Source organism: Dama dama, chromosome 9, assembly GCF_033118175.1.
Source record: "Dama dama isolate Ldn47 chromosome 9, ASM3311817v1, whole genome shotgun sequence".
Classification (NCBI taxonomy): Eukaryota; Metazoa; Chordata; class Mammalia; order Artiodactyla; family Cervidae; genus Dama; species Dama dama.
The window spans coordinates 55,410,481-55,434,463 of record NC_083689.1 but is presented as its reverse complement, the minus strand read 5'-3'; the positions used below and the strand labels follow the sequence as shown (position 1 = coordinate 55,434,463).

The following is a 23,983-nucleotide window of genomic DNA, read 5'->3' as shown; positions in this document are numbered from 1 at the left end:
GAAACTGCAATAAACAGCTGAAATGAACAGAATCCACTTGAGTACTAACCACGTGTAATGTCCAATGGGCAGAACAGAGACATTTCAGGCACAATTCTCTCCTTGCACATTTAGAATCCAGTCCCGCAGGACAGGAGACATGCTTCTGGGACATGTTTTGCAGCCTGTGTGTGTGGGTGTCTGTGTGTACACGTGGGCACACGTGTGAATTTGTAAGAGATCCCTTTATGCTAAGAGCTCTTAGTTCCCGTCTATCTCATAAGTTGCAAATATTTCTCTCCTGCTTTGTCTTTTGTTTTTCTCTTCTGAAGTATTTCATTGTCATATGTGATCATATCCATCAATCATTTTTTGTGTGTGGTCTAAGTTTTTGTGTGATGACTCAATGTCCTTCTCTACTTCAGTTTTCATCAGAATTTTTTCCTAATACTTTTGTACACTTAAATATTTAAACTAAAATATTTAAACACCCAAAATTTCTTTGGGTGTAAAATGTGAGGTAGGGATCTAAGCTTTTACTGGGTTTTTTTTTCCCCTCAAAATAATCAGTTATCACAATAACACTTGTTGACTAATTCCTTTCACACCCAGTAATGTTTTATAGAGCTGCAGGCTGGGAGGATATATACTTCCTTGCTGTTGCTATTGAAAAATACATGCGCAAATTTATGACCCTCTTCCCTTCAAAAGATGGAATTTAATTCCCCTCCTCTTGAGTGTCAACTGCATTTGTAACTTTTAACTGAATAAAGTGTTTTTTAAATCTTCAGTCCCACTTATTCAAGACCCTGACCCCTGAAGCCCTTGAAGAAGCACTGTCTCAATGTAAACCATCACAGGAGGCCAAGAGTTCTTCTCAGCCTCAGAGCAGGGTGTTTCCTGGGGCTTGGGGGGCAGAACTGGCTGCCCCTGACTACTACCACCTGGACCTTCATATGGATCCGCTTTTCCCTGAATCTCGCAAAGTGCCTCTTGAATTGTCTCATCGGTGTCTTGCTATAAGCCCCTTCTCTTAGGGTGCTCAGGTCCAGGCCAAAGGAGTGGACAGGAGGCACAAGCCCCTCTATTTACTTATAGACACTTATTCTCCCTTCACAGAGCAAATGTCCCACATAAACGCATGGAGACCTATAGGGACTACTAGGGGTGTGGATCATCAGCATGAAGAGCAGCTAAGCACGGTGCTCTGCCAGCCCCATTCTTAACCTAACCTGAGAGCCCTCTGGTCTCTCTGACTCTTTGAGTTAGCATTTGTCTTCTCACAGAGCTTTCCTGTCCTTGCTCCAAGTATCCTTGGAGTATCCAAGTATCCCAAGAGTTCTTGGGAACCCAACAGCTCTCCCTCTGCCCCAAAGGAACGTGACCTGGCTGTGCTTTTGCAATATAGATGATCCAGCATTCTTAGGGAAGCAGTGCCTTCTGCACTTTAGACCTAGGAAGGAGTAAGTTCTAGAGAGGATTCTCTTTCCCCTAACCTTCAAACTGGCATTCATTGATAGCAGGTTTTTGTTGTCAAGGGTGGGGAGGGAGCTGCTTAGGGTGACAATTTGACAGCCTTTAAATCATGCATATCAGTCTGTTAACAAGCAATTCCATGGTTAAAGAGACAGAGCCAAAGCAACAAAAGAATTTGAGTTTTCAGCCCCACTTATTCAAGACTCTGACCCCTGAAGCCCTTGGAGAAGCATCATCTCTGTGTAAACCATCATTGGAGTCCAAGAGTTCTTCTCAGGCCCAGGGCAGTGTTTCCTCAATTGAACAAAGAAGTTCAAACTACCGCACAATTGCATTCATCTCACACACTAGCAAAGCCATGCTCAAAATTCTCCAAGCCAGGCTTCAACAGTACGTGAACCGTGAACTTCCAGATGCTCAAGCTGGATTTAGAAAAGGCAGAGGAACCAGAGATCAAATTGCCAACATCCACTGGATCATAGAAAAAGCAAGAGTTCCAGAAAAAAAATCTACTTCTGCTTTATTGACTACACCAAAGCCTTTGACTGTGTTCAGTTCAGTTCAGTTCAGTCGCTCAGTCGTGTCCAACTCTTTGTGACCCCATGAATCGCAGCACGCCAGGCCTCCCTGTCCATCACCAATTTCTGGAGTCCACCCAAACCCATGTCCATTGAGTCGGTGATGCCATCCAACCACCTTATCCTCTGTCATCCCCTTCTCCTCCTGCCCTCAATCTTTCCCAGTGTCAGGGTCTTTTCCAATGAGTCAACTCTTCGCATCAGGTGGCCAAAGTATTGGAGTTTCAGCTTCAACATCAGTCCTTTCAATGAACACCCAGGACTGATCTTCTTTAGGATGGAATGGTTGGATCTCCTTGCAGTCCAAGGGACTCTCAAGAGTCTTCTCCAACACCACAGTTCAAAAGCATCAATTCTTCTGTGCTCAGCTTTCTTTATAGTCCAACTCTCACATCCATACATGACCACTGGAAAAACCATAGCCTTGACTAGATGGACCTTAGCTGGCAAGGTAATGTCTCTGCTTTTTAATATGCTGTCTAGGTTGGTCATAACCTTCCTTCCAAGGAGTAAGCGTCTTTTAATTTCATGTCTGCAATCACCATCTGCAATCATTTTGGAGCCCAGAAAAATAAAGTCAGCCACTGTTTCCCCATCTATTTGCCATGAAGTGATATAGGTTTCCCAAGAGGCAGTCAGATGGTCTGGTATTCCCAGCTCTTTCAGAATTTTCCAGTTTATTGTGATCCACACAGTCAAAGAGAAATCTGTATGCAGGTCAGGAAGCAAGAGTTAGAACTGGACATGGAAAAACAGACTGGTTCCAAATAGGAAAAGGAGTACGTCAAGGCTGTATATTGTCACCCTACTTATTTAACTCATATGCAGAGTACATCATGAGAAATGCTGGGCTGGAGGAAGCACAAGCTGGAATCAAGATTTCCGGGAGAAATATCAATAACCTCAGATATGCAGATGACACCACCCTTATGGCAGAAAGTGAAGAACTAAAGAGCCTCTTGATGAAAGTGAAAGAGGAGAGTGAAAAAGTTGGCTTAAAGCTCAACGTTCAGAAAACTAAGATCATGGCATCTGGTCCCGTCACTTCATGGCAAATAGATGGGGAAACAGTGGAAACAGTGGCTGACTTTATTTTGGGGGGCTCCAAAATTACTGCAGATGGTGACTGCAGCCGTGAAATTAAAAGACGCTTACTCCTTGGAAGGAAAGTTATGACCAACCTAGACAGCATATTAAAAAGCAGAGACATTACTTTGCCAACAATGGTCCGTCTGGTCAAGGCTATGGTTTTTCCAGTAGTCATGTATGGATGTGAGAGTTGGACTATAAAGAAAGCTGAGCACCAAAGAATTCATGCTTTTGAATTGTGGTGTTGGAGAAGACTCTTGAGAGTCCCTTGGACTGCAAGGAGACCCAACCAGTCCATCCGAAAGATCAGTCCTGGGTGTTCATTGGAAGGACTGATGTTGAAGCTGAAACTCCAATACTTTAGCCACCTGATGCGAAGAGTTGACTCATTGGAAAAGACCCTGATGCTGGGAAAGATTGAGGGCAGGAGGAGAAGGGGACGACAGAAGATGAGATGGTTGGATGACATTGCCGACTCAATGGACATGAGTTTGAGCAAGCTCTGGGAGTTGGTGATGGACAGGGAGGCCTGGCGTGCTGCGATTCATGGGGTCGCAAAGAGTCAGACATGCCTGAGCAACTGAACTGAACTGAACTGATAGGTTATCAGAAGATATTGGGTGTAATTCCCTGTGCTATGGGGTTTCCCTGGTGGCTTAGTGGTAAAGAATCTGCCTGAGCAGGAGACGGAGGTTTGATTCCTGGGTCAGGAAGATCCCCTGGTGAAGGAAATGGCAACCCACTCTAGCATTCTTGCCTGGGAAATCCCATGGACAGAGGAACCTGGCAGGCTATAGTTCATGGGATCACAAAAGAGTCAGACATGATTTGGCAACTAAAACAAACCAAAATGAAAAGCCCTGTGCTATACGGTAAATCGTTATTGCTTACCTATTTTATGTACAGTAGTTTGCATCTGTTAATCCCATACTCCTAATTTGTCCTTGCCCCACCTACCTTTCCCCTTTGGTAAACATAAGTTTGCTTTCTATGTCTGTGAGTCTGTTTCTGTTTTGTATAGACTCATCTGTATTGTTTTTTAGGTTCCACAAATAAGTGATATCACATAGTATTTGTCTTTGTCTGACTTATTTCACCAAGCAAGTGTTCTCTAGGTCAAGGATGCCCTTTATAACATATTTTACAATAGTGAAAAATTGCCAAGAGCCTAACTGCTCACAAGTAAGGGGATTCCCACACCTATGGTCAATTTACCTTAAACCAACGAGGCAAGTATTTACAATGGGGAAAAGACAGTCTCTTCAGCAAGTAGTGTTAGGAAAGTTGGACAGCCACATGCACGTCAACTAACTTAGAACATACTCTTACACCATACACAAAAATAAACTCAAAATGACTTAAGGTCTTAAATAAAAGACATAACATCATAAAACTTCTACAAAAGAACATAAGCAAAACATTCTCTGAGGTAAATCATACCAATGTTTTCTTAGGTCAGTCTCCCAAGGCAATAGAAATAAAAGCAAAAATAAAGTGGGACCTGGGGCGAGCCTGGTGGGCTGCCGTCTGTGGGGTCGCACAGAGTCGGACACGACTGAAGCGACTTAGCAGCAGCTGCTGCAATCAAACTTATAAACTTTTGCACAGCAAAAGAAACCATAAACAAAACGAAAAGACAACCCACAGATCAGAGGAAAGTATCTGCAAATGATGGGACTGACAAGGGGCTTCACTTCCAAAATATGAGAACAGTTCACACCAAATATCAAAAAAACAAACAACCCAAACAAAAAAATGAGCAAAAGACCTAAACAGACCTTTCTTCAAAGAAGACATACAGATGGCCAGTAGATACATGAGAAGATGCTCATCATAGCTAATTATTAGAGAAGTGCAAATCAAAACTACAGTGAGTTACCACCTTGCACCGTCACTGGAGAAACAGCAGCGCCAAGTCCACGACCCTACTCTAAGAAGTTACTTATGCCAGAGGCTTCCCTTGGGCCAGATTTGGGTTTTAAAACTACTTTTCATTAGATGACCGACCAGTAGTCCCTGTGGGCCTTAGTCTCTCCAGCTAAGAAATTTACAAAGAATTTACCTTAAAGGTTTGTGTGAGGATTAAATGAAACAAAATGTGTAAAGTTCTTAGAGCAATGCACAGGACCACGTAAAGGCTCAATAAATACTGGCTGTTATTTATAAAGCTTTACGTAGGTATCCTTACTTATTGTCCCTGTTCTTTTCTTTCTTTGCTATGGTGGTAAAATATACATAAAACTTATCATTTTAACCATTTTAGAGTAATTAGTTCAGTGGCATTAAGTACAGTCACACTGGTGGGCCAGCATCACCACCATCCTTATCCAGAACTTTTTCCACCTTTCCAAACTGAAATTTCATACCCACTAAAAAATAACTTTCTATTTCTCCCTTCCTCTGGTCCCTGGCAACCACCATACTACTTTCTATCTATGGATTTACAAGTCTAAGTACCTAATATAAATGGAATTATATATTTATCATTTTGTGACTGGCTTATTTCACTTAGCCATAATATCTTCAAGGTTCATCCATGTTGTACCATGTGTCAGAATTTCCTTCCTTTTCAAGACTGAATAATATTCCATCATATATATATATACCACATTTTGTTTATACCTGGACACTTGGGTAGTTTCTACCTTTTGACCATGGTGAATAATGCTGCTACAAACATGGGTGTACAACCATCATTTCAAATCCTTGCATTTAACTCTTTGGGATATACACCAAAGAGTGGAATTGCTAGTTCATACAGTAATCCCATTTTCTTTTTTTTTTTGAGGAACTTCCATACTGCATTCCCATAGCAATGCATCATTTTACATTCCCACCACAAGAGTTCTAATTTCTTCCCATTCTCACGGAAACTTACTACTTTTTTTTTTTTAAAGTAACCATCCTAACAGGTGTGAGCTGGTATTTCACTGAGTTTGATTTGCATTTCCCTACTGGTTAGTGACGTTGAGCATCTTTTCGTGTGCTTATTGGCTATTTGTATATCTTCCTTGGAGAAACGTGCATCTAAGTCCTTTGCTCACTTTTTAATTTGAGCTGTTTGTATTGTTGTTCTCAGAGGTTAAAGTGTCTGCCTGCAATGCAGGAGACCTGGGTTCGATCCCTAGGTTGGGAAGATCCCCTGGAGAAGGAAATAGCAACCCACTCCAGTATTCTTGCCTGGAGAATCCCATGGACGGAGGAGCCTGTTGGGCTAAAGTCCACGGGGTCACAAAGAGTTGGAAACGACTGAGCGACTTCACTCACTCACTCACTCATAGCAAGGTGTCTTACATGAGTTTATTCCTTTCTTCCCATAATGCTCCCAGAGCCTCCTCTTAATGCCCCAAGGCACCTCAGACTGATAAATAAAATCTGCAACAGTAGCTAGAAACATGAAATAAACAAATGCAGAAAGGGAAGGGAAGGCCAGCTAAGAAGATAAACAAACTAGCTCTAATTCTCTCCAGCCAGTCCTTACTAAATTAGCCACAAAATGTCAGTGCCTCAGATTCAAATGTGAAGTGATTTATATAAATTTCACCTTTGAACCTGACAAGAGGAATGAGTCTTTGCACATTAGGAGCACCCTCCCTGGTCTCCCCACAATGGAACAGCAGCAGCAAGCACCAGAAAACACGAGAAAAAGAGTGAGGGGCCTGGAAAGATGTTAGGTCCTGTGCAAGCAGCTTCCATGGTGCAGAAACACGTCTGGGGGAAGAAACAGAAAGAGTGATTGCTCCCCCATCACGTTCTCCAGAGGCAGAATCTTAGAACACAGCATAGGAAGGTAATGTTAATAAGGCAAGTGCAACCATGATGAAAAGTTGTATAGGGAAGACAAGTGAGAATAAAATCAGGAGATCCCCTAAAATGACAGCCATCCACGAGACACTTTTTAAGCATACTTGCTTTTCTGATAGTAACCCCAGCCCTGCCCAGGTTCCCTCCTCTAGAATTTGAATAGGACTATAACTCTACACCAGGAACACACTAAATGCAGACTCCCAGGCACCATATTCAGAGATGCATCCTTAGTGGGTCCAGGTGGGGCCTGAGGATCTGTATTTTAGCTCCGCTGCCCAAGATGAAAGCTGTGTCGATGGCTAGAGCCCATATCTTGAACCCTTCTGGATACTCTCAGTGGCAGAGATTCCCCTGGGCTATCCCCAGTCTGTGGGACAGCCATCATAGTCTCTACTCCCCTCTCCTTCCCCAAATACTGTGAATGATTCCTGTGATGATGAACAGAAAAATTAGGGGACAATGACTTATTATCCCATGACCCAGGACTCTTCCTTCCACAAAAGAATTTGCTAAAAGATGTTTTCACTTTTCAGGTACTTGTAAGTATTTGTTTGCCAGATTAAGAGTGTAAGAACTTTGGCAGATGGCATTCAGGGGAGAGATGGAGAGCATTTAAGATCCATGGCAAACTGTATCTCACTGAGTAATGAAGATAATATCAGAATCACAAGCCAAAGGCACAGACAGAGAATAGGATTCTGTTTACACACTTGTCAAGAACACATCCGTTTATAATTGAGCCAGGCCCTATGCTAAGTACTTTACTTGATTTAAACATAAATTTACATAAGTAAACATGAACAAAAGAAAAACTGAGGCTGTATTTACAGATGATTACAAGTCAGTCAAGCAATGTAGCCTTGTGTTTTAGCAAGTTCTAGACAGCCTCAGGTTCAAGTCCTGGCTCTATCATTCATTAACTATATGACCTTAGCAAGGAAGATCTCCAGGTCTTAGTGGGTACATCTGAGAAATAAGGCAGCATGTACATCACAGGCCTGTTCATTCAATTAAAGAAAATGATACGTGCAAAGCTCTTAGCACAGTCCTCAGTCTGTGGTAAAACCAGGTTATAAGTATTTTCAATGGTTGCTATTATCATTGTTGCTGCCTGAGTAGAGTTTGAGTCCCCTATACTAAAGGAGAGCAAGAGTTGAGCCTATAGCCAGTTCTGACTTCACACGTTCCCACCAAGATGCAAAGGAATACAGAGGACACTGCCAGGCCAGTGTCATCACCAAGGTGTACCCAGAGCTGGAAACAACCTGTCACCAGTTATTTATGCCAGATGACTCCCCCTGCACAGACAGTGCATCCTAGAAATTGCAGAGATCCATAAGGTAGATGTGAGGTCACTTTAAGAATGAAAGGAAGTAGTGGAGAGCCCAGTACAGAGTAAATATTCAACCATTATTAGACATTGTTATTATCTCTAATTTATAAGATATCTGCTATGTGTCTCTAAACACAAGACCTCAGTAATAGTCATTCGTATTGAGCACCTACTCCAAGAGCCATCTCTTGGGTCTGCATGCTGAATACCTTCACCTTTTCCTGATGACAGCATCTCATTTTTCTCTGGGGAACTTCCTCCCTCCATCCTAGTAGGTAGACTGTCCTGTGGCTCAAGGAGGGCTGCCCATCACAGTGCTCTATTCCAGCTCCTGACAGTCATTACTAAATCATTCCAGGGCTTCCCTGGTGGTTCAGTGGTCAAGAATCCGTCTTTCAATGCAGCAGACCCAAGTTCAATCCCTGATCCAGGAAGAACTCACATGCCATGGAGCAACTAAGCCTGTGCACCACAATTACCGAGCCGGTGCTCTATAGCCTGGGAGCCACAACTACTGAGCCCATGTGCTGCAACCGCCGAAGCCCAGGCACCCTAGAGCCTGTGCTCCACAACACGAGAACCCACCACAATGAGAAGCCCATGCACAGCTAGAGAGTAGCCCCTGCTCGCTCCAAGTAAAGTCCACGCAGCAATGAAGATCCAGCGCAGCCAAAAATAAAATAATAAAATTTTTAAAAAATTAAAAAATAATAGTTCCTGACTAACCAGCCAGAGGTCACCAAGCAGCAAGGTGGGGCATCCAGAGGACTTGAGGAAGGACTGCAGTTCTTCTGCGTAAGTTTTGGATTCCACCTCAAGGATTCCAAGGAGAGTCAAGGAGAAGCGGGAATCAGTTCTGGACTGGTTGCTGTTTTGGTCTCAGGATTAAGAAAAGCACAGGTTAACTAGGGATGGAGTGCTGTCATGAGGTGAGGGCTCAGAGCAGTTAGTTATTCTCAGTAAGAGATGAGAATAACAAAGCAGGCCTTTGCTTTTGCCTTTGGTCAGAAGTCAGAAAGCAGCAGTCATCCCAAGAGAGGTCATTGCGGCATGTCACAACTGCTGCCCGACTGTGGGAGAAACACAAAGCTGTGGCTTTGCAGCTGACTTTATCTCCCCTGTCCTCCCAGCCAACTTTACTTCGCAGTCCAAGCTGATCTTCACTGTCAGCCTCAACTGTGGCTTTGTACAAAGACACCCGTCCTCAAAACACTTGACTGTCATTTGCTAGAAAATTATCCTAATGAGAAGTCAATCCTCTGATGACTATGATGGGAAGAAACCCCCTAGTTGCAAAGCTCAAGCTGCTGTGATAAGGGAGAACTCTGCCACACCAACAAAGGTTGCAGCTGGATCGTCCAAGGCAGAGCCCCAGGGGAGGCCCAGCTACGAGCTGCTGGTGCCAAGATGCCCATCACTGGCTGGCCTCTCCCAGCCTCCCAGAGGACTGACTGTTTAAGCTATTATTTCCATTCCAGGAACTACCCCAGTCTTTTCCCAGTAATCTGTATTATACCAAGCCACTGAGTTTGTTTCTTACTACCCCAGAACCCTAAGTGACCTATCTCTGTGAGCCCTGTGTTGGCTGCTGGGGATAGAGAGGAAGAACAGGCAGGCCTACCTGGATGTGCTCACTGACTTCTTGTGACTAAAGGGAGTGATTATTCTCATGACAAAAAGAGAGTCTTCCCTTTGCAAAATAATTCACTTCTGGGTCCTCCCATCCCTCATTTTGTAAACTTCATGATGGCTTACTCTATCCCCAGTGCCTGGCCCACAAGAAGCCCTCAGTGGATTCACTGAATGAATGATGGATAATGTGATCATCTCCATTTCTAAAGATAAGGAAAATGAAGCTTATAACTCATTTGGTGGTGGTTTAGTCGCTAAGTTGTGTCTGACTCTTGCGACCCCATGGACGGTAGCCCGCCAGACTCCTCTGTCCATGGTATTTTCCAGGCAAGAACACTGGAGTGTATTGCCATTTCCTCCTCCAGGGGATCTTCCCGACCCAGGAATTGAACCTGGGTCTCATGCATTGCAGGCAGATCCTTTACCAACTGAGCTACAAGGGAAGCCCAACTGCCCCCCAGGGAAAAGGCTCAATCAGTCCAGAGAGAACAGTAAGTGGTAGAGCAGAGATTCAAAACCAGATCAGCTTGAGTCTTCCCTCCACTACACCACACTATGTTTCCCTTATCCACCCAAAAAAGGAACTCTCCTCTTCTTGGATAGGAGAAATTCCAAGATACCAAGGAAATATTCTAATTTCAAAACATCACACCATGATTTGGCAGGTCCTCTAAGAGCTAAGCAGGATTACCATATGTCCCAGCAATCCACTCCTAGGTATATACCCAAAGACCTGACAACCCTACCCAAATGAGCACATGTACACACATGTTCATGGCTACACAAGGAAACAGCCCAAATATCCATCAATGAATGGATGGGTAAACAAACTGGCAGATGCATACAAGGAATCTGTTATTTAGCCATAAAGAGAAATGAAGCACTGACATGTTACATGAATAAACCTTGAACATACAGGAAAGACACCACACACCAAAGGTCGCATACTGTATGATTTGACTTATATGAAATAGCCAGAATACATAAATTCACAGAGATAGAACACAAGAGTTGGGGGTTTTCGGGGTTGAGGGGAGGAGGAAATGGAGAAAAACTGCTTCATGGGTAGGGAGTTTCCTTTTGGGGGGATGAAAATGTTTTGGAACTAAATAGAGGTGATGATTACATAACAAGATGAGTGTTCTAAATGCCACTGAATTGTTCACTTTAACACAGTTAATTTTGTTATGTGAATTTTACCTAAATTAAAAAAAAAGTCATATTCCAGGAGCTATGCGGACACTTAGGAACACCAAATGTTTCCCAAGACACTTATGCTTGATGCTGTTCATGTGTTGGAGAAGTCCTCTTTTGGAGGAAGTATGGTCAAACAGCTGGAGCACAGACAGCCTCAATTCAAACCCCAGATCAACTACTTACGTCATGAACTTGGGTGAATTTCTAAACCTCTGGATGCTGGTCTTCTCATCAGTAAAGCAGGAATAAGAGTATCTACCTCGTTCAGTTCAGTTCAGTCCAGTCACTCAGTCATGTCCAACTCTTTGCGACCCCATGAATCGCAGCACGCCAGGCCTCCCTGTCCATCACCAACTCCTAGAGTCCACCCAAACCCACGTCCATTGAGTCGGTGATGCCATCCAACCATCTCATCCTCTGCCATCCCCTTCTCCTGCCTTCAATCTTTCCCAGCATCAGGGTCTTTTCCAATGAGTCAGCTCTTCACATCAGGTGGCCAAAGTATTAGAGTTTCAGCTTCAACATCAGTCCTTCCAATGAACACCCAGGACTGATCTCCTTCAGAATGGAATGGTTGGACCTCCTTGCAGACCAAGGGACTCTCAAGAGTCTTCTCCAACACCACAGTTCAAAAGCATCAATTCTTCTGTGCTCAGCTTTCTTTATAGTCCAACTCTCATATCCATACATTACTGGAAAAACTATAACCTTGACTAGACAGACCTTAGTTGGCAAAGTAATGTCTCTGCTTTTTAATATGCTATCTAGGTTGGTCATAACTTTCCTTCCAAGGAGTAAGCGTCTTTTAATTTCATGGCTGCAATCACCATCTGCAGTAATTTTGGAGCCCCCCAAAATAAAGTTAGCCACTGTTTCCACTGTTTCCCCATATATCTGCCATGAAGTGACGGGACCAGATGCCATGATCTTAGTTTTCTGAATGTTGAGCTTTAAGCCAAAATTTTCACTCTCCTCTTTCACTTTCATCAAGAGGCTCTTTAGTTCTTCACTTTCTGCCATAAGAGTGGTGTCATCTGCATATCTGAGGTTATTGATATTTCTCCTGGCAATCTTGATTCCAGCTTGTGCTTCCTCCAGCCCAGCATTTCTCATGATGTACTCTTCATATGAGTTAAATAAGTAGGGTGACAATATACAGGCTTGATGTACTCCTTTTCTGATTTGGAACCAGTCTATTGTTCCATGTCCAGTTCTAACTTGCTTCCTGACCTGCACACAAATTTCTCAAGAGGCAGGTCAGGTGGTCTGGTATTCCCATCTCTTGAAGAATTTTCCACAGTTTATTGTGACCCACACAAAGGCTTTGGCATCGTCAATAAAGCAGAAATAATGTTTTTCTGGAACTCTCTTGCTTTTTCGATGATCCAGCAGATATTGGCAATTTGATCTCTGGTTCCTCTGCCTTTTCTAAAACCAGCTTGAACATCTGGAAGTTCACAGTTCATGTATTGCTGAAGCCTGGCTTGGTAGGGTTATTTTAAGGACTAAGTGAGATAATAATGCATGCAAAGCACTTGAACAATTCCTAGGACATGATAAATGCCCAGTAAATATCAGCTGCTATAATGATGATGGTGGTCTGCTACAGTGAGTTCACTGCTTCCAACCCCTCCATTTTCAAGTTTTCATCACACTTGCTAATACATTTTATGCTACAGAGATGTTTCTGCCAGGAAAGAAGCTATTCTCCTCAGAGCAGACTGACTCCCCAGAGAAGACATCTCCAGCAATGAAATTCCAAATATGTTCTGTAGGACCCTTCCTGGTTTTTAATCTCCATCAGCAGTGGAGAACTCCCAGGAAGTGAGTCCGACACAGAATCATTAGAGCGGTTCCTGTTCCCTTTGGCTGCCTGAGTAATTTAGTGCATTTATTGTTAGCTCTGTTTCTCGGTCATTTGCTACGTGGGATGACACTGCTCCACTCCCAGCCTCAGGCTATTTCCTGTGCTCTGTGATGTGGAGATTTGGAGCTGTGGGGGACATCCCACACAGCTGGTTGGCCAACCTCAGATGTCCACCCTGGTCCAGATGGGTCACTAGGTTCAAAAAACATCCTGTCCACACCCTAAACATATCAAACCTGTGCTTCTCACAGGTCACACATTTGATTTTTAAAAAGTAATTATTTCAAAAATAATTTAAAGTGTTTAATATATAAAAGAATATGTCATGAAAAGGAAGTCTCTTCTGCTCCCTGCCCTTCAGCCTCTCATCCTTTCAGTTTTTCTCCTGCAAGATCATCATGACTGTTTCCTATATACCCTTCCAGAGACAGGTTGCTCATATAGGAACATATACTTATTCCTCCTTCTATAACGCCCACGCATACTCTACCATAAATGATACCTTACAAGGAGTTGGCATCTTGTTTTCTTTTTTGAATACCATAATATTTATTAAGGAAATTAAATCCTTTTTCCAAAAGACAAAAAAAAAAAAAAAAAAAGTCTTCCCAGAAATACAACTATAGGTCTGAATGGCTTCTCTGAGGAATCCTTGCAAATATTTAAGAAAGTGATACCCTAATCATCACATCTTGTTTTCTTTTAAAAAATTAGCTAACATGATAGTATTCATATTAGTTCACGGAACTTGATCTCATTTTTAATGATTGCACTGTATTCCATCTAAAAGGTATCCAAAGATTTATCCAGCCACTTCACAACTGATTGATATTTAGGCTGTTTCCAGTATTTTCCTTTAACAAGCAGGCTACAATGAATGCTTTTCGGGAAGGAAATGAGAATTCAACTTCCTTCCGATGAGGTGTGGCTTCCTCCTCTTCCCTGAGCACTCTGCTTATACAGTTGCCTATACAGACAGGTCGTGTTCATTACTTTGTCCTGTGTCCTGTACTGTCAGGACACCCTGAATGTCTTGTATTCAGCTTTTTCCAATAAAGTACCGAAATACATCAGAGCCATTTTTCCTCCACAGTAATTGGTGCTTGAATCACTTAAATGGCAACACCAGCTGAAAAACGTATCTCCACAAATAAAGATTCGGGCAACCTCTTATGATCTCCTGCAGGTTTGGTGGAGGGAAATAAAAGGGGTCACTGAGAATTAAATGTATTTATTTGCACATTCAGGAAAGGAGAACACTGTTCTTTGGCCATAGCCCCATGCCGTGAACAGTAACCACCGTTAATAAGAAATAACAGTGTTTTTTTTTTTTTTTTTGTTTCTTTCTCAGAACCAGCCAGTCAGCGACACCCTATGCTTCTGCATGTGAGCAAATTCAGGCCTGTCCCAAGCCTCCAAAAGCCAGCCAATCAGTGACAGTGTCCATGCTGTTAGACAACAGCCAATCAGCAAGCGTCTCACTCCCAGGACCTTTCTGGAAAGCCAGCCAGCCAAAGGCAGCCTTGCTCCACGGATACATTAACACAGCTGAAAAGTCCTTACATCCCTAAATACTTTCTCTTTTGAAAATCCACCAGACCCCGCTCCCGGGCTTCCCAGACGCTTTCATAAAATCAGCTCCGGCTTTGCTGGAGGGACCTTGCCTTAAAAGTGCAGTTCCCACTTTCAGGCAAACAGGAAGTTCACCTTAAAAAAAAAAATCATCAGACGTTAAATTCAATGTATGTTAGTTTGCAGTTTTGCAGCCCCTTTAACAGTTAGACCCAGCTGTTTATAGTGAGAGTTTGAACCTGTGAATGACAGATGTAGTCTGTCACAGCTGTGAGATTATCAATCTCTGATTCTTGCAGTGGTTTTTACTACTTTTTTCAACCTTCCAGAAATATTTTTTTTCTTGAGGTATAAAAGACATATAACATTAGTTTCAGGTGAACAACATAATATTTGCTATCTGTAAATATTGCTAAATGATCACCACAAGTCTAGTCAACAACTGTCACCATACAGTTAGAAAAATTTCTTTCTTGTGATGAGGGCTTTTCAGATTTACTCTTAGCAAGTTTCAAATATGCGATAAAGTTTAAAGTCATCAGGCTTTACATTACATCTCCATGACTTATTTACCTTATTGCTAGAAACTTGTACTTGTTGGCCCTTTTCACCCATTTCTCTTAATCCTTACTCCTTCACCTTATTCCTTAATCCTTCACTCCTTCACAGATTGGCAACCACCAATCTGTGCTCTATGTCTGTGAGCCTGGTTTTTTGTTGTTTTAAGTATGTGTCATAGGCTACTTTGTCTTTGTTTTATTTCAGTTAGCATAATGCCCTCAAGGCCCATCCATTTTGTTGCCAATGGCAAGATTTCATTCTTTTTATGACTGAATAATGTTCCATTGTGTCATCTATGCTGCATCATCTTTATTCATCCATTGATGGACACACAGGTTGTTTCTATATCTTGCCTGCTGTAAGTAATGCTGCAGTGAACACAGGGTTGCATATATCTGTTTGAATTAGTGTTTTCATTGTCTTCAAATAAATACCTTGGGGTGGAACTGCGGGATCATATGGCAGTTCTATTTTTTTTTATTTTTTGAGGAACTTCCATACTGATTTCCATAATAGTTGCACCAATTTACATTACCACAAACAGTGCAGGAGGATTCCCTTTTCTCCACAGTCTCGATAACATTTGTTGTTTCCTACCATAACAGCCATTCTGTCAGGTGTGAGATGATACCTCATTGTGGTTTTGATTTGCATTTCCTGATGATTGAGTGGTATTGAGTATCTTTTCATGTACCTATTGGCCATCTGTATCTTTAGAAAAAATCTATTCAGATCCTCTACCCATTTTTTATATGGGATTGTTTCAGGCTTTTTTGCTATTTAGTTGTATGAGTTCCTTATATATTTTGAATATTAACACATCATCAGATATCTATTTTTGTGTATATGGTGGTGGTGATGATGGTTTACTTGCTAAGTCGTGTCTGACCATTTGCAACCCCATGACTGTAACCCACCAAGCTCCTCTGTCCATGGGATTTCCCAGGCAAGAATACTGGAGTAGTTGCCATTTCCTTCTCCAGGGGACCTTCCCAGCCCGGGGATCAAACTGGCATCTCTGTATCTCCTGCATTGGCAGGAAGGTTCTTTACCACTAGCACCACCTGAGAAGCCCCCTTTTATGGCAGAACCAAATGCAAAGAATCACAGTGCAGAAATTATCTTTGTTTTGTGCAATATTTTTCTCATGAGAAAAACCTGTATATAAGGCAATTGCAAGTAGAATGCCTTCCAGATGAGACTTCAAAAACAGTAGCAATTTTTTGCAACAGTCTTACTGAGTTAAGTTAATCACACACACACTAAAACCAAAGGGACACAGGAAATTTTTGGAGGTGATTGTGGTGACTGTTCCCCAGGGAATGCATATGCCCATACATACTCATCAAATATATACATTAAATATATGTAGTTTTTGCATATATATTAAAAAGTTAATAATACTAACCAAAACCACAATGATCTGGAAGCAATCTAAGTGCCTACTGAGAGATAAATGGATAAAGAAGATGTGGTATATATGTATACATAATGGATATTATTCAAGCATAAGAAAAGAATGAAATCTTGCCATTGGTGACAATATGGATGGACCTGGAGGGCATTATGCTACTTCAGACGGAGAAAAACAAATACTGTATGATTTCACTTATATGTAGAATTGTAATCTAAAAGCAAAACAAATGAACACACTTAACAAAACAAACAGTCATAGACACAAAGAACAAAAGGTGATTGCCAGAGCAGAGAGAGGTGAGAGAATGAGAGATATAGGTGAGGGAGATTAAGAGGTATAAACTTCCAGTTACAAAATAAGAAATATGAAATATGAAATGTACAGTGTGAGGAATAGAATCAATAATAATGTAACATCTTTATATGGTGACAGATGGTAACTAGAGTTATTGTGGTGATCATTTTGTAACATACAGAAGTATCAAATCACTATGTTGTGTACCAGGAGCTAACACAGTGCTGTAGGTCAATTGTATTTCAAAACCAAACAAACTCAACATGTACACACTACTATATATAAAACGTAATCAACAAGGACCTATTGTATAGCACATGGAACTCTACTCAATACTCTGTAATTACCTATATGGGAAAATAATCTGAAAAAGAATGAATATATGTATATGTATAACTGAACCACTATTCTCTACACCTGAAACTAACACAGCATTGTAAATCAACTATACTCTAGTATAAAATAAAGGGAAGGACTTCCTTGGTGGTCCAGTTGTTAAGACCCCGTGCTTCCACTGCAGGGGGCATGAGTTCGATCGCAGGTCAGGGAACTAAGATACCCACAATCTGCACAACAAAAACATGAATTAATTTAATTTAATTAAAAAAATTTTTAAAAATCCAAACTATCTTCCCTCTTAAAAAAAAAATAAATTACATGTGAGTGACAACCAATTCCAAGATCATCGCTAATTTAGTAAACACATCATTTTTATAATGAAGCTGTGGTTCACCAAAATATATATTTCTATTGACACAACAGAACAATTTTATCTTCAATGCTGGCTATTTTAACTAAATTTATAATTGTGTTTACATTACACTGAGCATGATTTCTCCTTAGAGAAAGTTCAATGGCCAAGGACAAGTTAACTTGGTTGTGACCACTAAGGAAATCATGTTAAAATGTAAATAGGAGTTCCCTGGTGGTCCAGTGGTTAAGAATCCACCTGCCAATCCCACATGCTGCAGGGCAACCAAGCCTGCTTCCTGCAACAACTGAAGCGAGAGCACCTAGAGCCCATGCTCCACAAGAGAAGCTGATGCACCACAATGAAAGAGCAGCCCCTGCTTGCTGCAACTAGAGAAAGCCAGAGCGCACCAATGAAGACCCAGGACAGCCAAAAATAAATATGTAAAATTTTATAAATGTAAATGAAACATATATAGACTGTCACTTTTGGGAATTTTATAAGAAAATCCTGCAAAACAACGAGCTACTAAGAGCCAAATTAAAAAAAAAATAAAAAACAAACAAACAAGAGCCAAATCACCAGGGAAATATAAAGAAAGAAAGAGGTCTCTAATTTAGATGCAATTTATTTCAGATAAACAAAAATAAATATGCTTTTAGAGACACTTATCTGGTGGTACAGGAGGTAAGAATCCGCCTACCAATGTAGGGGACATGGGTTCGATCTCTGGTCCAGGATTCCACATGCCAAGAAAAAACTAAAGCCACAACTATGGAGCTCACATGCTGCAACTGCTAAAGCCCATGCAGTTAGAGTCTGTGCTCTGCAATAAGAGAACCCACTACGATGAGAAGACCGTGCATCACAACTAGAAAATAGCCCCCAGTCCCTGCTACTACAGAAAACCCCACACAGCAACAAAGATGGTGCAGCCAAAAAAAAAAAAAAAAGCTTTTAGAATAAGTATATCTCATGGAGGATTTTCTTTTATCTCAAAGTATATATGCATAAGAAAGTAGAAATGATTCTAATTTAACTGGGTATCCTGTTTATATTTCTTAAATCTGGAAACACTATTCTTCCAGCCTCTGTGGCTTCCTGTTTCTGATCATCCCTGTCTACAATGCCACCCTCCTCCTCTTCAGTGACCAAATCCTAACTCTCTTTCAAGGCCCATCTCAAAACTCTAGTAATAATAACGATACCTTAGTGACAGCTAACTCAGTGCCAGGCACTGTTCTAAGTGCCTTACATGTATTAAATCATTTATTCCTCCCTGAGGTAACTACTCTTGGCAATCATAGTACATACCATAAGGTAGGTGTTATTTTTCCTATTTTATGGATGAAGCAATTAAGCAGAAAGAAATTAAGTGACTTCCCAGAAGTTACAATCGGTAAGTGGTAGAGCTGGGAATCAAAGTCAAACAGTGGCTCTGGCCTGCATTTGTGGATATGCCCCAGGTCTCTCCGGCTTTGATCTTCGTGGCTTTCTTGGGGCTCTGAGCTGCTGTCCCATCTAATATCTGAACCACACAATCATGCAGCTTATTATACTGTCATCTCTTGTGAAGGAGCCTGAAATTACTAAACTTGTTCACATTTCTTTGCTTAAAAGGAATTCTGCAATAGCCAAGAGGTAGAAGCAACCCAGTGTACCTGGGCAGATGAACAGATTAAAAGATATGTATGTATATATGTGTATATACACAACACACACACACAATGGAATAATTTTCAACCTTTTAAAAGAAGGACATTCTGACACATGCTACAATGTGGATGGAACTAGAGAACATATGCTAAGTGAAATAAGTCAGTTGCAAAAAGTCAAATGCCATATAATTCTTTGTATATGAGGGAACAAGAGTAAACAAATTGGTAGAGACAGAAAGTAGTGGCTGCATGGGCTCAGGGCAGGAGGAAATGGGGAGCTGTTGTCTAATGGGTATGCAGTTTCAGTTTTGCAAGATGAAAGAGCTGTATAGATGAGTCGTAAAACATGAGTGTACTAACCATACTGAGCTGAACACTTAAAAATGATTAAGATGGTAAACTCTATGCTGTTTTTACCATAAACAGACTTTTTAAAACAGAGAAAAAGGAATTTTGCGTTTGCCTTCTTGGTCGCTCCCCTCTCACCTGCTCTCTAGGAAGCCAGTTTTTGGGAGTATCATATCTGGGTTTTTGGAATGAGAGAGAGAGGAAAAGAGAATAACTGGGAAGCCAAACTCTGGTATCTGCATCAAAAAAGACAGAGAAATTTACTGTAAGGAAAAGGAGAATGGATGTTGAAGGAAGAGTGAGGCAGTCACTGCTTTGGCTGGTTATGTGTGATGGGGTGTTGGGGCAGATTTTTTTAGTTAGGAATTTAGAATGAGCAGTGGAAAAAGATTTCCTGGTTAGCAGTAAAAGGAATGAGGCAAGGAGAATTTTAAAAGGTGCTCTGAGTTCTGATTTGGATTGTCTTTGATATTCCTCTAGAGACCTTAACAACAATTCTAGTTGCTTTTGGTCACCAGACTGTTTCTCTCAATATAACTCTGGTGAAAGAACAACAACAATAATAATATGGAATTAAACTGTAAAATGGACAGTATTTGGTTCCTAATCCATAAAAATGACAATTTTTGTATGATTCAACCTAGTAAGTGCTATTTATGGAGCAGCTGCCGTGTTCAGGCATAGTTCCAAATGCTTTACATGTGACAATCTATTTTAAACCTCATGATAACCCTATGAAACAGTTACCATGACTTTCCCTACTTCACAGTTGAGGAAACTGAGGCACAGAGATTAAGAAAACGTCCCAGCTAATAAGTGGCTGATCTAGTATCTGAACCCACTGGGCTCCACAGACAATGCTCTGAAACATGTGGAGCTTTGACTTTTATATGCAAGGTACTGAGCTAGGTGGTATGGGAAATGCAAAGATCAGTGAGAAAGTTGTGAGATCAGAAAGAAAGTGAGAAAGAGCTATAGGAGATAGAGATTAAGACATGGCCTCAGATAATGAGAAGACAGCAAGTAACAGCAGAAGTCTTGGCAGGGGATTCACAAACATAGCAGAAGACAGCACAATGTGGGAAGGTGTGGTCTGAGGAATGGCGAGTCATTGGTGGGTCAGCCGATGCACCTCCAGGCACGGGGGAGAGAAAACAGGGGTTGGATCTCTTGCTCAACATCTATCCACCTATGGAATTTTCCTGAGTGTTAGATATCTACTGCAGCATAACAAATTACTTCATAACGCAGCAGTTTTAAACAACAAATGTTTATTTCCTCACAGCTTCTGTGGGTCAGGAATTCAAGATTGACTTAGCTGAGTGATTCTGGTTCAGGGTCTCTCATGAGACTTCATTCAATATACTACTGATCAAAGTGGTACACTTGTAACAAGTGATGAACCTACACATTATAATCACCCAAAGTCCGGTTTACATCAGAGTTCACTCTTGTACATTACAAGGGTTTAGACAAAAGTACAATGAAGGACACGTATCCATCACTACAGTGTCATATAGAATAGTTTCACTACCCTATAATCTCTGTACCCCACCCATTCATCCCAGCCTCCCTGTTGTTTCCATTGTTTCCTGTTAATTCCTGGAAACTATCTTTTTTATTGTCTCCATACTTCTGCCTTTTCCAGAAAGTCATATGGTTGGAATATTATAATAATATGCAAAAATCCTCAACAAAATTCTAGCCAACAGAATCCAACAACATATTAAAAAGATCATACATCATGGCCAAATGGGCTTTATCCCAGGGATGCAAGGATTCTTCAATATTCACAAATCAGTCAATGTGATACACATTAACAAACTGAAAGATAAAAACCATATGATTATCTCAATAGATGCAGAGAGAGCCTTTGACAAAATTCAACACCCATTTATGATAAAAGCTTTCCAGAAAGCAGGTACAGAAGGAACATACCTCAACATAATAAAAGCCATATATGATAAACCCACAGCAAACATTATCCTTAATGGTGAAAAACTGAAAGCATTTTCCCTAAAGTCAGGAACAAGACAAGGGTGCCCACTCTCACCATTACTATTCAACATAGTTTTGGAAGTTTTAGCCACAGCAATCAGAAAAGAAAAAGGAATAAAAGGAATATTATGATATATAGTCTTTTCAATAACACACATTTTAAGTTTCCTCCAGGTCTCATGACTTGATAGCATATTTCTTTTTAGCCTTTATTGTAATTATTGTTTTCAGCCACTAAGTTTTGGGATAATCTGTTATGCAGCAATAGATAGCTCAAAATTCTTCCAGAGTATCCCATAACTAGCCTCAGGGGGAAAAAGATATTTATTTTTGTATTCAGTCATTCACCCAACTTAAACCCAACAGAGTATATTTGGCTTCGGATATGGTTAGATCTAGACAGTTCAACTGATGTCAACCGGGCTTTGTGTCTGTTTTCTGTTGGTTCTACATCCCTCACTGACAGCTCTAAACTTCCCTGGATTTTATTAGAAGAAAGATTCATACAGAAGAAAGGTGTCTCCTTTCTTCTGACCTGAGTCATCTGCTATAACAGTGAGTCATGTTTTTGATCTTAAGTCACAGAAAACTCCACCAGCAGTGGCTTAAATAAATATCCCACACAGATATTTATTATTTCCTTAGAGGAAGTCAGGAGTAGGAGGTCTAGCACTTGTCAAATATCAAAGACTTAAGTTCTTTCTATCCTCCAAGCTAGACTTCATGCTCATTGCCTCACAGTTATAATATGGTTTCCCTAGCTCCAGGCATCACAACTGCCTTCATGACAGGAAGAAATGAAAAGGCGCAGAGACTATACAGATGAACTCATAAACAAAAAAAGTGGGGTGAGGAGCGCACTCACAATTCTTTTAATTAGACAACTTTAGTTCCAAAACAAGAGGATGGAAGGATGAGTATGGGTAACAGTTTAAACCTAGGCATGGAGTGGGCAGAGCCTGAGGAGGGCAGAAGGTTAGATTAGAGAGTATTTCAGAGCTCTGTAAGGAGGGGAGGAGGAAATAAGGGGTATCATGGATCTATGATAATATAGTCAGCCATCGGTTTCCCAGGGGATTGCTTCAAGGACCCCCGCAAACACCAAAATCCACACCAGCTCGTCTCTTACATAAAATGACACAGTATTTGCATATAACCTATATACAAACTCCTATATATTTTAATCACCTCTAGATAATTTATAATCCCTAAGACAACCTAAATATTATGTAAACAGTTGCCGGGCACACAGAAAAACACAAGTTTTGCTTTTTAGGAACTTTTAGAAATTATTTTTTGAATATTTTCTATCCAAGTTTGGTTGAATTTGTGCATGTGGAAACATGGACATGGAGGGCTGTTTTTCATTTAATGCTCAAAATAGCCACATGAGGTCAGTATTACTTAATTTCCACTCAATTCCCAAGTTCCAGAGAAGAAAATTAAGAACTGGGGAAGGGGAGTCATTGGTTAGAGTCACTCACTCAAGAAGTGGAATTTGGCAAGAACAGAATTCAAACCCAGGCCTTTCTGATTAGTCCCCATGCGGACTCCGGAGTCTCCAGAGTTAACAGACACCTGCACTGGTTCCCTACAGAAAGAGTAACTCTGGGGTGGTGGTGGTGGCTTAGTTGCTAAATTATGTCTGACTCCTGCGATCCCATGGACTATAGCCCGCCAGGCTCCTCTGTCCACAGGATTCTCCAGGCAAGAATACTAGAGTTGGTTGCCATTTCCTTCTCTAGGGGATCTTCCCGATCCAGGGATTCAACCTGGGTCTTCTGCATTGCAGGCAGATTTTTTAAGGACTGAGCTATGTAGGAAGCCCAACTGTGTGGAAACAGGCCCAATTAAGGTCACTTCCTGGACCTATCAGGCAACTGACTAGCTGCTGACTCAGTTCAGTTCAGTCGCTCAGTCGTGTCCGACTCTTTAGCTTATTATCTAAAATAATAAGTGTTTGGAGATGGGGTGGGAACCTCACTGAGAAACATCTGCAATCCTCAGGCTGAGATGAGATTTCTAACTAAATTAAAAAAATAAATAAAGCAAAACAAATAAAAAAACCCTACACCAACAGTGAAGCCAAAGTACAAGTACCCAGAACTTGTGTTAGCTGCACAGTCCCAGCTCATCAGGGTCTCACCAGAAGATGGAGCCGCAGCGGGGCCCAAAAGGAAAGGGGCGAGCCGAGGCAGGGGAACTGCAAGACATGGGCGCCCAGCTGCCTTGGGATGGCCCGTTCGGCATGTTCTCATTTCTGTGAAATATAATATAAGGATCTTAACGAAAATTCACTGAGGATGTAGTCTAAACTGTTAACACGATTATCTCAGGATGGAGGAATAGAGGAGACCAAGAGTTTACATTTTTCTCTAGTTTATACTGCTGCAAAGATTGATCTTTTTTTTTTCCCCTAGAGGCAGAAAAAAATCCAATTATATTGAAAACAAACAAACAAAAAGCAGTACTATCTAGGTAAAGAA

General features: G+C 41.2%; 1 protein-coding gene across 1 annotated transcript in view; it reads right to left on the bottom strand.

Annotated features, from left to right (window-relative positions):
• Positions 1–23,983, bottom strand: part of LOC133062894 (uncharacterized) — a 62,580-nt gene that overhangs the window by 38,173 nt on the left and 424 nt on the right. The window contains exon 2 of the mRNA XM_061152245.1: positions 23,644–23,757. Coding sequence (XP_061008228.1) covers positions 23,644–23,757 — 114 coding nt within the window. The remainder of the gene's footprint in view (positions 1–23,643; positions 23,758–23,983) is intronic.